This window comes from Malaclemys terrapin, chromosome 1 (genome assembly GCF_027887155.1).
Source record: "Malaclemys terrapin pileata isolate rMalTer1 chromosome 1, rMalTer1.hap1, whole genome shotgun sequence".
Taxonomy (NCBI): Eukaryota; Metazoa; Chordata; order Testudines; family Emydidae; genus Malaclemys; species Malaclemys terrapin.
Genome location: NC_071505.1, coordinates 27,364,732 through 27,380,192, shown reverse-complemented (window position 1 = coordinate 27,380,192; position 15,461 = coordinate 27,364,732). Strand labels below are relative to the sequence as shown.

Here is a 15,461-nt window from a genome sequence, read left to right as displayed (position 1 = left end):
AGTGGCCGCTTGCCAGCTCGGGAGAGGAGCAGTGTCCCAGGCGCAGCTGGCGGGCTGGCTCCGAGGCTTGCTGGAAGTAATCAGGGGACACGTAGTCGCTATCCCCGGCGGCGCAGGAGCTATGGCGCTCCCGGCGAGAGACTGGACTACGGGGATGGGCCTAAGCGTCTCCAAACAACTTTCTCCTGCAGCCTTCGTAACTTCTGCGCAGCGCTGAGCCCTTCAGGCGGGGTTCAGGCGGGTCTCCGCGCCGGCCCGGCAGCTACAGCGGGGCTCCTAGCAGCGCTGGGGGGAGCTGGTGCTCTACAGAGCGGGGCTCTCCGCCGCGCTGGCCCCACAGACGATCCAGGCCCATCCCTGTTCCAGACCCTCCTTCGCTGCGAAGCGGCTGCCCTCTGGGCCTGGCCTTCCGCCGCGGCGGGAACCCCGGGGTAGCCCCCCCGGCAGAGCCTTCCGCTGCGCCTCAGCCAAGGGCGGGGCGGGCTCACCAGAAACCGGCCAGGGCGAGGCCATTTCCCCGCGCCCGATGCAGTTCCGAAGAATCGAAAGCAACGAGCCTTGCGCATGCGCACACACTCCTGCCTCTCTCTCCCTCCCCGCTTGGTCACCAGCTCTGCTGACCGAGCATCTTTCCCATTCCTGCGGCCCAGCTCCGGGAATCCCAGCCAATAGAAAGAGAGAGTGGAGCGCCTACCCTTTGGCATCACCGCCTCGGCTCCGCCCCCTTCCTCCCTCCGGGCGATCGAGTCCCACGACAGAGAACGCGAAGTGCTGGCTCCGCCCCGCTCACTTCGAGAATACGTAGAGGCGCAGGTCCCGCCCTCTGCGTGACCTCATAGCCCCACCTCCTCCTGTCGCAGGTCGAATCTAATGGGGGGGGGGAGATAGAGCGGTGGCTCCGCCCCCAGGGTGGTTCTTGGCAGCGAGGGGAGGAGGCGGTGGCACAGCCCGTTTGTGATTGTCCCTGCTCGCGGCGGCGGCGGCGGCTCGTGCTCGGCGAGATGGAACGTGCAGCGGCAGGCGCAGAGTTCAACATCCTGCTCGCCACCGACTCCTACAAGGTAGGGGGCAGCGGGCCTGGCCGGGGTCACCTCTGCGTGCGTGGGCTCGGCCGGCGCATGGCGCGCAGGGCACTGGGCTCCCGACGGCGCCCGGCCAGAGGCTAGCGGGGCACGGGGGCGCCGCGCACGGCACCGGCAGGACCTGAGGCCGCTGCCTGTCGGGCTGGGCAGGTCGCGGCAGAGTGGCACGGGGCCGGGACTGGAGGGGAACTGCCCCTGGGGGGAGGCTGGCGGAGGGTCTCGGTGGTGGCATGAGGCCGGGGTACCCAGTGGAGGGGGTTGGGTTGCCCCTGGGGCTCCCCCTAGCTGCAGGGAGGGCTGGGAGGCTGCCCGGTGGTCCCGGTGGCGGCATGAGAGCGGGGGACCGGTGGAGGGGCTGGGCTAGGCCTGGCAGGGTATCTCCGGCGCGGGGGTTGTGCCCCCTTTAAGCGAGAGGGGTGGGAGGGGGCTGCCGGGAACTGGAGAGAGGAGGCGAGCAGAAAGCGAAACCGGCGCCGGGTGACACTCAGCGCTGGCGAGCAGTGGCGCCGCCCGCAGCGGGTTTGTGGGGGCCTGAGGCCCGAGGGTGTCAGTGGTTACGCGGTGCCCGCTGGCTGCGCACGGGCAGTTGCTAAGTGCTCAGCGGCAGCATGTCACTTGGGGCGTGCTAGGAAAAAACCTCGCGTTTGGAGAGCGACTAGCCTGGGTACCTAGATGGTGTAACAGCGAAGGGGAGATGCTGCTGTCTGGCCAGGAACCCGCCTTGTTCTTAAAAAAACACACTTGCCAGCTATAAAGATGGTGTTTTGGGGGATCCCAGAGAAGGGCTGTGTAGGGAAAATTGTAAAATGAATGTTATTGAAAACCCCTTGTCCGTGTCACTAACAGCTTCTTAAAGCAACTGAAAGAATGTTCCATGTCTAGCTTTTCTCATGGAGCTCTTCCCCCCCTCCCCCTTTTATTCAACTTTGGACAGTGAAGCTGTGCTGGTTGGCTTCACGTTTGTTTCGCTTCTGGTCGTGATTTCACAATGCAATATTGGGTGTCAGATTCTCCAGGTAAAACTTCCAAACCCGGCTCCTTAGCTGCTCTCCTTGTACTGAAATGACTAGGAGTTATAACTAAATAACCCTAATTGGCTTTGAATATCCCAACCTTTGTGCATTTCTCCCCCAAAATCCAAATTTGGGGTGTGAGTTAGTTTATAGTGCCCTTAAATTTTACTATTATTGCTAGTATGTTTGTAACTTATAACATACTTACTGTATTATTGTCTCTAAAGCTTTGTTCAGTCTCACTGTAGAAGTTGTTTGAGAGATGTATTGCTTAGGATCTGGAGGGAAGGGTCTCATTCTAGAGTAGTGAAGAAAAAAGTATTTTTAACTGTTAAACTATGGTTAAGCCTGGTCTACACTAGACAATTAGATCAATTTACCAAGTCAGTCAGGGATTAGGGCTTGTCTGCACTTAAAATGCTACAGCTGCACTGCTGCTGCTGGAGTGCTTCAGTGTAGACATCTACAGCCACAGAAGGGGTTCTTCTGTCAGCAAGGTAATTCACTTCCCCGAGAGGCCGTAGCTAGGTCAATGGGCGAATTCTTCCGTCAACCGAACGCTGTCTACATGGGGACTTAGGTCGGTTTAATTACTCCACTCGGGTGTGGATTTTTCTCATCCCTGATGGACGTAGTTAAACCGACCTAATTTTCTAATGTAGACCAGACCTTAGTGAAACTGCTTTCAAAACTGGTTTAACCCATGTACATTACCCTTCCAGGCACTATGTCAATGAATTTACCATGTCTCTTTTGGGGAGGGGTGTAAGTAGGGTGACCAGATGTCCCGATATTTAGGGTTTTTTCTTATATAGGTGCCTATTACACCCCACACTCTGTCCTGACTTTTCATACTTGCTATCTGGGCACCTAGGTGTAAGTGAACCTTCCAAGTTGGAACCATGTTTGAGGCTAACCACCAGCAGGTCTCAAATACTGCTCTCTAATAAATTTAAAATACTGTTCAGAATCTTTGTGGTATGGGTGTAAGTTGTGCTGCATGTTCTTAAACTCAGTCTGTACTAGATATTTTTTCTTAGATTTCCACTACTGTAGCTCCACTGGTGGTCACAATAGTAGGAGTGCCAGTGTAATAGATCAGTTTGCCAGTGTTTAACTGCTGTGTTGTTCAAAATGCTGCTGACTGCCTGTGCATCATCTACACTACAGATTCCAGTGCAAACTGTCAGAAAAGGCTAGAGTAGGCCTGATACTCCTTAATATAGCTTAAAGCTGGTAGTTTGGTCAAAGTTAATGCTACAGTTAGTGTCCTTCATTGTATACTTGATACAATTGGAAACCTCTACTTTTTTATATGATGTAAGTTTTACTTCTTGTTATATGTCTACCTCTAATAATAAAAAACCTTGAAGAGCTGTTGCACACATATATAATGTCCTTTACTGTATGGACACCTTATAAAAATGGATGCATAATTCAGTCTCTGAGGAAGAAGCCATCTCTGGTTTAAGCTGCTTATTTAGTGTTCCAATCCCAGTGGATGACGTCCAAGCAACGATTGTCAGTGACATGATTATTTAGCAAATCCAGCATAAACAGAATTTATAATCTGTCCTAAATGGGGCAAGACTGTTACTGAACTCATTTCTAGTGGAGAGCAGACTCAACAACTGTCAGCCCTCCCCTCTCCCCACCCATGAATTTGAATCTGAGTTTTATTAGCTTTAGTGAATGTAATGTGAAGAGGTTGGGGTGGGGGGAGTGAGAGGGACTTAGTAGCTGGCTCTCTGCCCATGTAGGACTTTAAAAATAAGTACTGTGAACTTGACTCTGATCTTTTGGTTAAGGAATACCATGTGAACAATCAGCATGTTGTCACCATTTCCTCTAAAAACATCACTGTATCTCATATGGTATGGCAGGAAAATCCTGTTGGGTCACTGGGCCAAGCTATCAAAAATTAGGGGTGGCAGGGTATTAAAAAGTTTGTTTTGGCATAATTATTCTAGGTAAGAGTTAACATTTGATGGATGGATTTCAGAGCTTTGCTGCAGGCTAGGCACAGTTTCCTTCAGTGCTGAGTTGCAAGGCCAACTTAGCATTATAAATTGGGCCCCCAGAAATATGCAGCAAGTGCTTCTAGTTTTTTTGAAGCAGGAAACTAAGTTATCTTGTTCCTTTTTTGGGACCAATAAGATAAATATTTTTATAACACTTTACACTGTATGACACTAAAAACAATTTGCAGAAATAAATTAAATTTACTGTGTTTCACATAATCACACTCATAAATTGTTTCCTTGCACACCTGCATATATTTTGCCTTCCTGCAGTTAGTCTAGTATATAGTCCAGCTCTGCCTGCCTCATTCTCAGTATTGGGCAACCTGTTAGATGAACTCTGGTGACATGCACTGTGTACAGGGACCAAGATCAAGAAGGTAGCACATGCAGGCTTATAGGAAAGTGGTTCTTCCTTTTTTTTTTTTTGTATAAGGTATCACTTTTGTCTCCTGTCAGTAATTGCTATATCACTAAATGAGCTGTTTAGTTAATGTTGGGGCATATGTGTCTTGCAGAGTGAAAATGTTCCTTTTTAGTACTTGGTTTATCATTGTTAAATAAAGATTTCAAGAGTTATTAATGTGGCATTAACTTTGTAAACCTCTCTAAAAGAATCCTCAGTGTAGGGGAGAAATCTTAATTTGACAAACTGAATTAACAAATTCGTATCTGTGAAAGCCAAAAGCAATTTCTGAAAACTAAACTTTAGTTAACTAGTATTCTCATGGATGTGCTAAATCATTTGTAATATCTTAAAGGTGAAGATACATTGTTATGGTTCTCCTGTGAAACAACATAGCTGAAAAAGGGAAAAGTTCTTCTGATTTAAAATGCTAGCCGTTTTTAACTAGAGGGTCGCATATTCTGTTGCTTTTTCTAGGCTGACCACAATGTATGGAGTCCCTGCTGTGTATCCATTCCACCTCACAAACTCTGTGTGCCTCCCTCCTTCCCCTTTTTATTTCAGGGACTCCCTGCAACTCCCTCTAATCTGTGCCCCTTCGTTTTCCCCATGCTCACCATGGAAGGGGCTCTGTGTGGCCCTAGTTGTCATATGCCAGGGACTGTTATTGGGGGGGCCCCCAGAACCCTTGTGTGGCACTCTGTACCTGAAAACAGCACGCTGGAACCCCCATATTTACCACTGCCATATAATTAATATGTTTTGTACAAAGTATGCCTTGTGAGGTATCATTTTAAGTCTTGATCTGTCGAACACGAATATCCTGTTGGATTGTATGTACTGTCTTTGGATGTGAAGTTATGAAGTTTTGTTGTGTGTTACTGAAATATGTTGTGAGGTTGGGCACACTCACAACTAGCCTTTCAGGTACAATAGGCCTGCTGAAGGGAATCCACTCTCCCAACAACCATCTCAGAGAGAGCATGTATACAATGGAGACAGCTTAACTCCCCTCATAGCAAAAGATCTTTCCAGCAAGCTGGAAGAAACTATAAAAGAAGGGGAAATGACCTCATGACTTGCCACAACTCAACACCTGGAAACCTGTCTAGAGGACAAAGACTTTGAACTGGGAGGGTGGTCCTGGGCTGGGAGACAGTTTCAGCCTGTGCCTTGATGATCTGTAACCTGTTTGTACCATCTATCAGGGTGAGATACTGCTTGATTCAAATCCTGTTTAGTTTATAGAACTCAGACTGCAGATTTACTTTTATTTGTTAGGTCTTTATGCTTTATTATTTGATCTTTATGCTTACTACCCATAATTGCTTAAAATCTATCTTTTTGTAGTTAATAAATCTGTTTTATATTTTACCTAAACTAGTGTGTTTTGGTTAAAGTTCTTGGGAAATCTCCGCTCAGTTTACAAAGGCTAGTGTGTGTCATCTCCACATTGAGGTAGGGGTGAACTGAGTAATGAACGTACACTGGTCAGGCTTCTGACCAGGGCAAGATGGTATAGTTCTGGGGTGCAAGGCTGGGGAGCTGGGGGGAATTGGCTTGAGCCTCTCTCTTGTTCATGAGTGGCTGGGAGAAGCATTCATATAACTCAGTTGGGTGTGTCCCTGCCTGTGGATGTCTGTGTAAGTGCAGTACCTGCCAATGGTTTGCAGCTTGCCAACAGCATCTCGGTGTGAGAGGGAGACCCCAGGTTGGTGGGACAGTTAGCTCAGCCGTCCTACATCCAGGTTGCACTCTGGGAACTCCTTGGTGGGCAGATTAATGGGAGAAGACAGAACTCCTGACATGGGTGTGTCAGAACCCTTGGCATAGGGATGGGGGTAGGATGAGGACATGGAATGGGAGTCCCCTAGTTTAACATGTTTCTTCAAAGATGTATTACCTTGCATTTGGTAACAATGAATTGCACTAGGTCAGGGGTTCTCAAACTGGGGATCGGGACCCTTCAGGGGATCGTGAGGTTATTACATAGGGGGTTGTGAGCTGTTAGTCTCCACCCCAAACCGCACTTTGCCTCAAGCATTTAAAATGGTGTTAAATTAAAAACACTTTTATATATTTATTAGGGGGGTCACACTCAGGCTTACTATGTGAAAGGGTACTAGTACAAAAGTTTGAGAACCACTACACTAGGCATTGTGCTGCCTGCTCACCTGGCTTTGTTAGACCATCTGAAGTTTGTCTTCTCTAGTCTTAATTATCCAAAATAAGTTTTGTCATCAATAATTTTTTCTACCTTGCTGCTTATCGCCTTTTCCAGATTAATATATTAACACTACTAATTCTTGTACACAACTATGACCATGTATACACTACAAACTTAGACAAACATAAATTACGTTGGCATAAAGCCACCGCAGTTAGTGAATCACTCGTGTGTATGCATAGTTGGCTTCTTGTATCCGTGCTGCGCATGCTCACCAGGATTGCTTGTGTCAATGCACAATGTGAAACACTGAGTAGGTATCCTAGTGTGCCAATCACCTTCTCTGGAGCATTATCTTTTGGGAAATTTTGACAACGCAGGGTGGGGCAGAACAAATCGTGAGTGGGAGCAAGGGGGTCAAATCCCCATAATGCCATCCATATCCCATATTTTTTCATCTTTTTTTTTTAAATCCCACACACCCTGAAGCACTTTTCGGTGTCTGACATCTGACAGAAGCATGGAGCCCATGTAGATATGCACTATCATCATAAGCGTTGGAAACACAGGACGCACAATCCTTCAGTATTTGTAGAGCCTTAGGAAGAACAGCACTGGGGGACATGATGATTTCATGGAGGACCGTTTGCTGTGGGACACACAGTGAAAACCAATTCAAGGATTTTGGTGGCATTCATTGAGCAGCAGAAGATGGTGGAGTGATTCTTCTGGGCACAAGAAACAAGCACTGATTGGTTGGATCACATTACTCATTGTCCCAAACCTACATTATAGTGGGTGCCAAACTTTCAGATGCAGAAGGCCATGTTCCTGCGTTTGTGTGCTGAGCCCACGCCAGCTCGGACGCCAGAATGAGAGTTCCGCTGACAGCTGAGAAGTGAATGGTAATCGTATTGTGGAAGCTTGCAGTGTCGGCTTGCTGCCAGTCAGTGGGCAATCATTATGGAAAATCCACAATGGGGGCTGTTGTCATGTGCTGTGTGGGACTGTGACTTGGTAACATGCGGGACATAGTAGATGGCTTTGCAGTAGTGGTGTTCCTGGACTGTTGCGGGGGAAATAGATGCCATGCATATTCCTATTTTGGCCCCAGCTTATTTTGCCACATAGTACATCAACAGAAGAGGGTAGTTTTCTGTGATTAAACAAATGTTGGTGGATCTCCAGGGACTCCTTGCCAGTATCGTTATGGGTTGTCAGTGAAGGTGCATGACATGCATCTTTAAGAATACAGGATTGCTCAGAAAGCTGAAGCAGGTACTTGTTTTTTTCTTTTTTTTCCCCCCCCCTGACTAGTGGATTGCCAATGGTATGTTGGAATGCCAATAATGATGCTGGGGAATCCTGCCTACCCCTTGCTCCCCTGGCTTATTAAAGTATACACTGGCCACCTTGACAACACCAAGGAGAAATTCAGCTACCAGCTCAGCAGGTGTGGAATGACAGTTGAATGTGCTTTTGGTAGATTGAAGAGATGCTGGTGGTGGCAGTGTTTACTCAAGATTGGATCTCAGTGAGAAAAAATATCCCAATGGCTATAGCTTGCTTGTTGTGTCCTGCATAATATCTGTGAGGCAACGGGGGGGAAATTGCTGTTGTGATGGAGGAGAGAGATGAAGTGGCTGTCATCTGAGTTTGAACAGCGAGACGCAATGGCTATTAAAAGAGCTCAATGCAGAGCTATGTGGCTGAGTAACACTTTGAAAGAGCACTTTAACAGTCAACCACGGTAATGTGGTATGTTTGTGCTCTACCTGGCTCTGAAGTTTCAGGGCCTGTAAGGGATTGTGTGGTACTTGGTATACTCTTACAATTATTACAGTGTGTTTGTCACTGATCCTATGAGTGCTGTCGCCCTGCACAATAACAAGTACACCTCTACCCCGATATAACGCAGTAAAGCAGTGCTCCAGGGGGGCGGGGCTGTGCACTCCGGCAGATCAAAGCAAGTTCGATATAACACGGTTTCACCTATAACGCAGTAAGATTTTTTTTTTTTTTTTTTTTTTTGGCTCCTGAGGACAGCGTTCTATCGGAGTAGAGGTGTAGTTGATGTTTTGAGTAGTGCTAGGCGTTCTGCAATGTATCTTCTGAAATAATGAATTAACTTCCAAAAAAAAAAAAAAAAAAGTTCATACCAAAACTAAAAAAAATAGAACAAAAACCTTTGAAATAAATGAAAGGAACAGAACTTAACAAGGGGAAAGAACATTCATGTCCATTTTAGTCCACTTCGGCTACCATACACTGATTTGTGAAACCCACTGTTGGTTTATCTGAAGCTGTGGTTGTCCTTACTATCCCCTGACGTGGAATGGGAAGTATAGAGATGTGGCCCATGATGGTATGTGGAATGTTCAGGGGTGTAGGAAGCTGTTGAAATGGAGTTCTCCATTGACTGCAACAGGAGGGGAACCTGTGCTTGTTGAACTTGTAGGTCAACAAGAGTCTGCAGCATTTGTGTTTGCTGCTGGAGAAGCCCCATTATGTCCTGGTACATCTCCCTCTCTGTTTCCTGCTGTGACTTTTCTCCTGTATGCTTGTTCCTTCTCCATATTGTCTGCAGCATTCACCATCCAGGTCCCTCTGCTCGTGGTTTGGTGTAACGCTGGCTTGCAAGATCTCAGCAAACATATCCTCCTGAGTCCTCTTCTTTCTCTTCCTTATCATGGTCAAGTGTTCAAGGCAGCAACAGGAGCAGCTACAGATAAAACAGAGTTATTTATAGTAACAACAGAAAGCAAAAGTTAAGGGTCAGAACTCCTTCCCTTGCTCCCCTAAAATTTTAAATAAGACATGCTTATGAGAGTTCAGCTTAGGAGCACCTCAACGTTGCACTGCTGTCCAGTCCCATGGTGAGTATAGCTGAGGAAGGAATTGCTCAATCGCATGAAGCAGTACAATTTCGGCCTGTTTCCCTGGGTCTGAGTATGTGGAAATGTCATTGAGTACTGGCACTATTTTCCACATGCAGTGCTGATTTTTCTGATATCTCGCTCCTGAGAGTAACAAAGGCTCAAAATGCACAGCTGCTGCTGGCGTCCTGGAGCCGCTTGGGCCTCTATGCCTCTAGCTTGTTTACTGCAGTGGTGACTGCTGAAGTCTGCACAGACTGGCATGGAAAAGTGTCCTATAATGGAGGAAAAAATAAGGCTGCCATCCTTCGAAACCTTTGGGAGAGGACTGCAGAATATCTCAGTGAAAGTTTTTTGTTGAGATCTCTCAGGAGGATACAAGGTACTTCCCTATGTACATAAACAACTTGCTCTGCAAGTCCTGTCCCATCCCTCCCCAGTCCGGTCTAACCCAACAAGGATATGAAAAGCAGGTGCCAATTCTACCTATTTGTTTTACCACCTTCTCGTATGAGTAAAATAATGAAAAATCTATACCCATGTCCTGCTAAGTTGGGCGGGGTAGCATCTGTACATTTAAACATAGTAATGAAATATACATTCTCACACTTACCCAAGGTTCCTTCCCCTCCATCAAGCTCAGCTGGCAGGACTGGTTAGACTGTGGTGGAGTCTCAAATGGTCCTAGCTTGTGGCATAGCTGGACCCCACCAGTTGCATGTGCCCCATCTTTCTCCTTCTTTTTGCTGTTCACAGAAGGGGTTTTTGACTCTGGCTCCTCCAAGGTATCCATAGTGCTCTGCAGGGCGTTGGTGGAGTCTGTCAAGTATGGCATTTAGCTCTTGTAAAAGCAATAGGCCTGTGGCTTGGCAGCAGATATCTGTTGGTCTCCTGGCTTTGTGATATGCTTGCCACTATTCCTTCTGTTTCATGCAGCGCTGCTACTGATCCCTGTCATATCCCTCTATTTGCATTCCCCCCCCCCCCCCCCCATGTAATTTGATCATAGATGTCAATGTTTTTGAGTTGACGGTACCTGTGCCTCCATAGTCTCTGGCTCTCCTGGACCTTTGGGGAGAAATATTCCTGTTTACTCCAGGCAGGAGCACATTCTACAGCATATAACTGGCATGATTGTTTCAGCCATTGTACGCAACATGGGAGAACTAGTAGGTTGTTCACCAAGCTGGGCAATCGGGAAAAGGCATTTTAAAAATAGGAGTTTTAAAAGGGATGGGGAATGGCTTCCGTCTCCATGACCCTTGAGCAGTGGGATTCACAGTTGTGACCACAGTGGTTTGTGTCAGGCATTGTGGGACAGCTCATGGAGGACTGTTAGGGTCACCATAGGTGTCAGTGTCTACACTCATCCTGAGACAACTTCAGTAGTTCTACCTTGGCTCAATGCTGTTCAGGGAGGTGGTTTTACTGCATTGCTATAATGGGGCACGTGTCAGCTGGAGACAAAGTTGAGTGTAGACGCATGCACAACGAGGTTGACGCAAGTAGACTTATGTTGACATAACTTTGTAGTTTAGACCAGGCCTGTGAGGGACTCGTATGTTAATTTCTTTGCCCTAATAAAAATCAGCCATTTATTCCTATTGTTTTTAGTTTCTTAACCAGTTTCTAATTCATGATGGTGTGCAACTTCCCACTCCATGGCTACTCTAGTTTCCTTAATAGCCTCTTGTGAGGAACACTGTGAAAGCTTATCTGGAACTTCAAAAAAAAAAAAAAAAAAACAACACGTTTTGGTTCTTTTATTTAGCCATTATTTTGACAAAATCAGTTGGAAGAGATACAATGATTTTTCTTCTTACAGAAGCTTGGTTTGTCCCTGTCATCACATTAAATACTAAAATTTAATTCTTAATCATTATTCCAACCAATTTACATGGTACTGAAGTAAAACTCACTAAATTAATTGTAACTACTCAGAAAAGCCTGATTTCAAACAATAAACAAAAAAACATGAGGTGATCCTGGGAATTAAAGATGATCACATTTGCCTCACTCGTCCTCAAGTGTTCTAAAAGGTTTTAATTGGGAAATTGAGGGAGACGTCCGGGCTCTGTTGAAATCAATGACAAAATTCTCACTGACTTCAGTGTGACCAGGATTTCTCTCAGAATATTTTTCTTTAACAGGTTAGCCACATCATTTTTAAGTTTTTTGGGGACTATGGTTCTGGTGACCTGGATTTTAATGTGTTGCTTTTTTCTAGCACCATTCTTATACCTCAATTTCTACCAGTATCCCCTCTTCATTGTATAGGAAGAGTTAAGTGTCTCCCAGCGAGAGATGGGTGAAATTTTCTCAAGAAAGATTTTTTTTTTTATGCTCCAAAACTATTTGTGAATGTGTATCAAATTTGACAAATAGTTTCGGCCAACGAAAAAGCTGGGGGAGGGGGGGATTTCATTCACAGTGTTGCATTTCTAAATGATTTAGTTCAAAAGTGACCAGTTTAAAAAAAAAAAAAAGAACCTGAAAATGTCTTGTTTGAAATAAACAACAACAAAAGTGTTGAATTTGACTTTTTTTTTATTTGAAATGAAATCTTAAGTTTTTCAACTAAACAAAACATTTAAGGAAAAAATTGATTTTGTTTAGAATCAAGCCAGATTTTTTTCTGGATTTTTCCATTTGGTCCCTAACCATAAAATCCATTATTAGCTCAGATCTACCCCCAGTGTCTTTACTTATTGTCTATGCAATGTCCTTATCCTCCATTTTCCTTAACTGCACCCTTTATGCTGTTAGTCCAGCAGGCCTGCTGATTCTTTCAGGCTACCCGTTTTTTTTAATGTAGTTAGAAATTCTTGTTTACTTCTGTGTCCTTGGCTACTTGATCTTCAAACTCCTGTAGACCCTATTAGGCTTCCTAATTTTCATCTTGCACTCTACCTGCCAGAGGTGTGGGAACAATTTTTATAGTGGGGGTGCTGAAAGCCATTGAACCAAACTGTAAACCCCGTATATAATGGAAACCCCTTGAAACCATGAGGTGCTGCAGCACCCCCCCACACACCCTTAGTTCCAGCACTTATGCTACCTGCTGTAGTTTGATGCTCTTGTCTATTGACTTCACTAGAATTAGATCCCCTTTTCTAAAGGATTCCTTTTTGGCTCAAATAACTTCTTAAAACCTTGTCACTTAACCTTACTGGCTTTTTTCCCCTTGGCTTCCTTTTTCCATTTAACAATGAGTTATTAACCATTGGAACAATTTACTAAGGGTCAGGCCTGCCACCAGGCGACCGGAGGGAGAGGCGGAGAAGGGGTCAATTGCCCAGGGGCCTGGCGATTTTAAAAGGGCCCAGGTGGATGGGATAGATCCCTTTTTTTTTTTTTAACTTCATTTGATTCTACACTTTCTTTCACATATAGTGCCACTCCCCCACCAGCATGACCTGTTCTGTCCTTCCGATATATTTTGTATGCTGGTATTACTGTATCCCATTGATTATCCTCATTCCACTAAGTTTCTGTGATGCCTATTATATAAATATCCTCATTTAATACAAGGCACTCTAGTTCACCCATTTCATTATTTAGACTTCTAGCATTGGTATAAAAGCACTTTAAAAACTTGTCTCCTTTTACTTGTCTGCCATTACACAATGTAATTGAAGGGGATGCTTTTCACTCAGGGTGTGATCTGCATACTGGCAGGCTGCTTATGAATGTCCCAGGTGGGAGCTACAGTAGCAATGTATTGTAAGACTCCCAAAGTTGCAGGATGTCTTACAATACTCCCTCACTGGTCTGGGTTGCACGCTGAAACGTCATAGTGGTGTAAGCACTGGTGTTAGTTTTAGGTGAGTCTCAAGTATGATGGCTTGGGAACAGTTAAAGAAAGGTTACAGTTTTCTGTTGCTTATTTTGGGTGAGAGATGGAGAACAGAAGCAGGGGCCAGATAAGTAAAGAAGCATATGCCAGATACACCAAAAAACAGAAGAATTGTGTGCTATTCGCTGCCTAGTCCATGGTGGGGAAAAAGACAGGAATTAAGAAACCTCTTGGATTATGACAAAGCCAACGGTGGGCAGGCAGTTTACCAGGACTTATCTGAGGCCGCAGGGTCTACAGCACTGGGAGGAAACAGATCCTCCAGCTAACAAGGGAGGAGGGTGGCTGGGAGAGCACAGGCCCTCAAGAGGTATCTGTAGGTCCTCTCTGTAGTTTTGTGAGGTTTGACCCTATGGAGGTAGATATGGAATTTATTGAAGTTGCCAATTAATGGTAAAGTGAATGGTAAAAAATGCATAGGATGGAGATACTCTGGTGCGCAGATCTCTGGTCAGGGAAAATCTGGTTCAAAAGATTGACGTGTTACCTGGCCAGGAGGTAGAGCTTCTGGCACTGGGGGAACATAAAATTCCCGTGCCTTTGGCTAAGGTTCATTTGGAATGGGAAGGTTTAAAGGGTGACTTTACTGTGGGCGTGCTGAATAGTATGTCTGTGGAAATGCTTGTAGGAATGATATTTTGCATATGACTAAGTCTTTTAATGTTTTAACCCATAGTAAAAGGGAATATTGTGCTGAGATTCCAGAGGAAAATGGTAAAGTCCCAGAAACTGCTGAGAAGAGAGATGAAGGTGCTTCCTGGTCCACTGTGGGGGGGGGGGGGGAGGGGGAGATGGAGAAATCAGCATATTACCAGATGTGTGAGGGGCTGAGGCCGGCTCCTGCATGGCAGAGAAAAGTAGTATGCCCTAGAGGCTTGCGGGGGGAGGGGAGAGGAGAGAGAGAAATTGACCTCTGTTACAGAAGAAGCTGTCCCAGTTGTCAGTTGCCAGCATTTTGAAGATGAACAAAGGGGAGACCCCACAGAGAGCATAAGAGGATGTCTCAGACAGAGCCCCTGAAAGGGGAAATGGGAAAGATTTTTCAAAGAAGGGAGACGCTACAGGGAAGCTCCTATGGGAGAAGAAAAAAGCCCTCAAACAGTACAAGCAGGTAATTATGCCTGGCCAGGACTACGGGGAATTAATGTTTCTAGCATGTGATTTTCCTTTTTCCAATCAATTGGGGGCAAGAGAATCTGAGAGGTTAAAAAAAATTTCTACTGGCCAGGGATACAGAATGATGAAGAATTATTGCGGGTCTTGTGAATTATGACAGAAAAAGGGAAAGACCTTTCAGACAACAAAAAGTTCCCATATGCTCCTGGCCTGTGAAAGAAAAGGCATTTTATAGGGTAGCAGTGGACGTTGTGGGTCCTGTGCCTATCCAAAGGGGAAAGAAATGTATCCTTTTGGTAGTGGATTTTGCCATTAGATATCCTGAAGCAGTTGCTCTGACTAACAGAAGCTGATTCTGTGACTAAAGTCCGGTTCACTATTTTTAGCAGAGTGGGTTTCCTTAAAGGGATTTTATCTGACCATGGGTCGTATTTCATGTCTCAGCTATTCAGTGAGCTATGGAAGTTATGTGGGATGAAACAACTAACGGCTGCCCCATATCATCCAGAGGCAAATGGTCTAGTGAAGAGATTCAATGGAACTCTTCAGTCTGTGCTGGGAATGTATGCAAAGAAGAGAGTTCAAGACTGGGACAAATTGTTGCATTATTTGCTATTCTCTTACAGAGAGGTACCCCAAGAATCAACTAGGTTCTTCCCCATTTGATCATCTACATGGAAGGAATGTGAGAGGACCCTTAGATCTCAGACTCCTGGGAATTGGACACTGAGGCAAAAGAAGAACAGTAATAGAATATGTACAGAGGTTCAGAAAAGAGTTAAGACATGATAGGTAGTGTTCAAACTAACCTCAGTGACAGGCCAGACAATTTACATGATTACATGTAAATGCTCTTTTGAAATAGGAGATTTGGTGTTCATCTTAAGCCCTGTGGAAAAAAACCAAAATTCTTGGGAAGGATCT

The 15,461-nt window shown here is 45.4% G+C and overlaps 1 protein-coding gene across 5 annotated transcripts in view; it reads left to right on the top strand.

Annotated features, from left to right (window-relative positions):
- The first annotated feature begins 891 nt into the window (after positions 1-891).
- The window catches only part of NAMPT (nicotinamide phosphoribosyltransferase), a 64,853-nt gene continuing 50,283 nt past the window's right edge, over positions 892-15,461 (top strand). For 2 of the 5 annotated variants that reach the window (XM_054018460.1, XM_054018478.1), the window contains exon 1: positions 925-1,061. In XM_054018460.1, coding sequence (XP_053874435.1) covers positions 1,002-1,061 — 60 coding nt within the window. In that variant the 5' untranslated portion in view covers positions 925-1,001. Of the gene's footprint in view, positions 1,062-15,461 lie in introns of all 5 variants that reach the window. The other 3 variants (XM_054018488.1, XM_054018496.1, XM_054018469.1) reach the window with 3 other exon arrangements.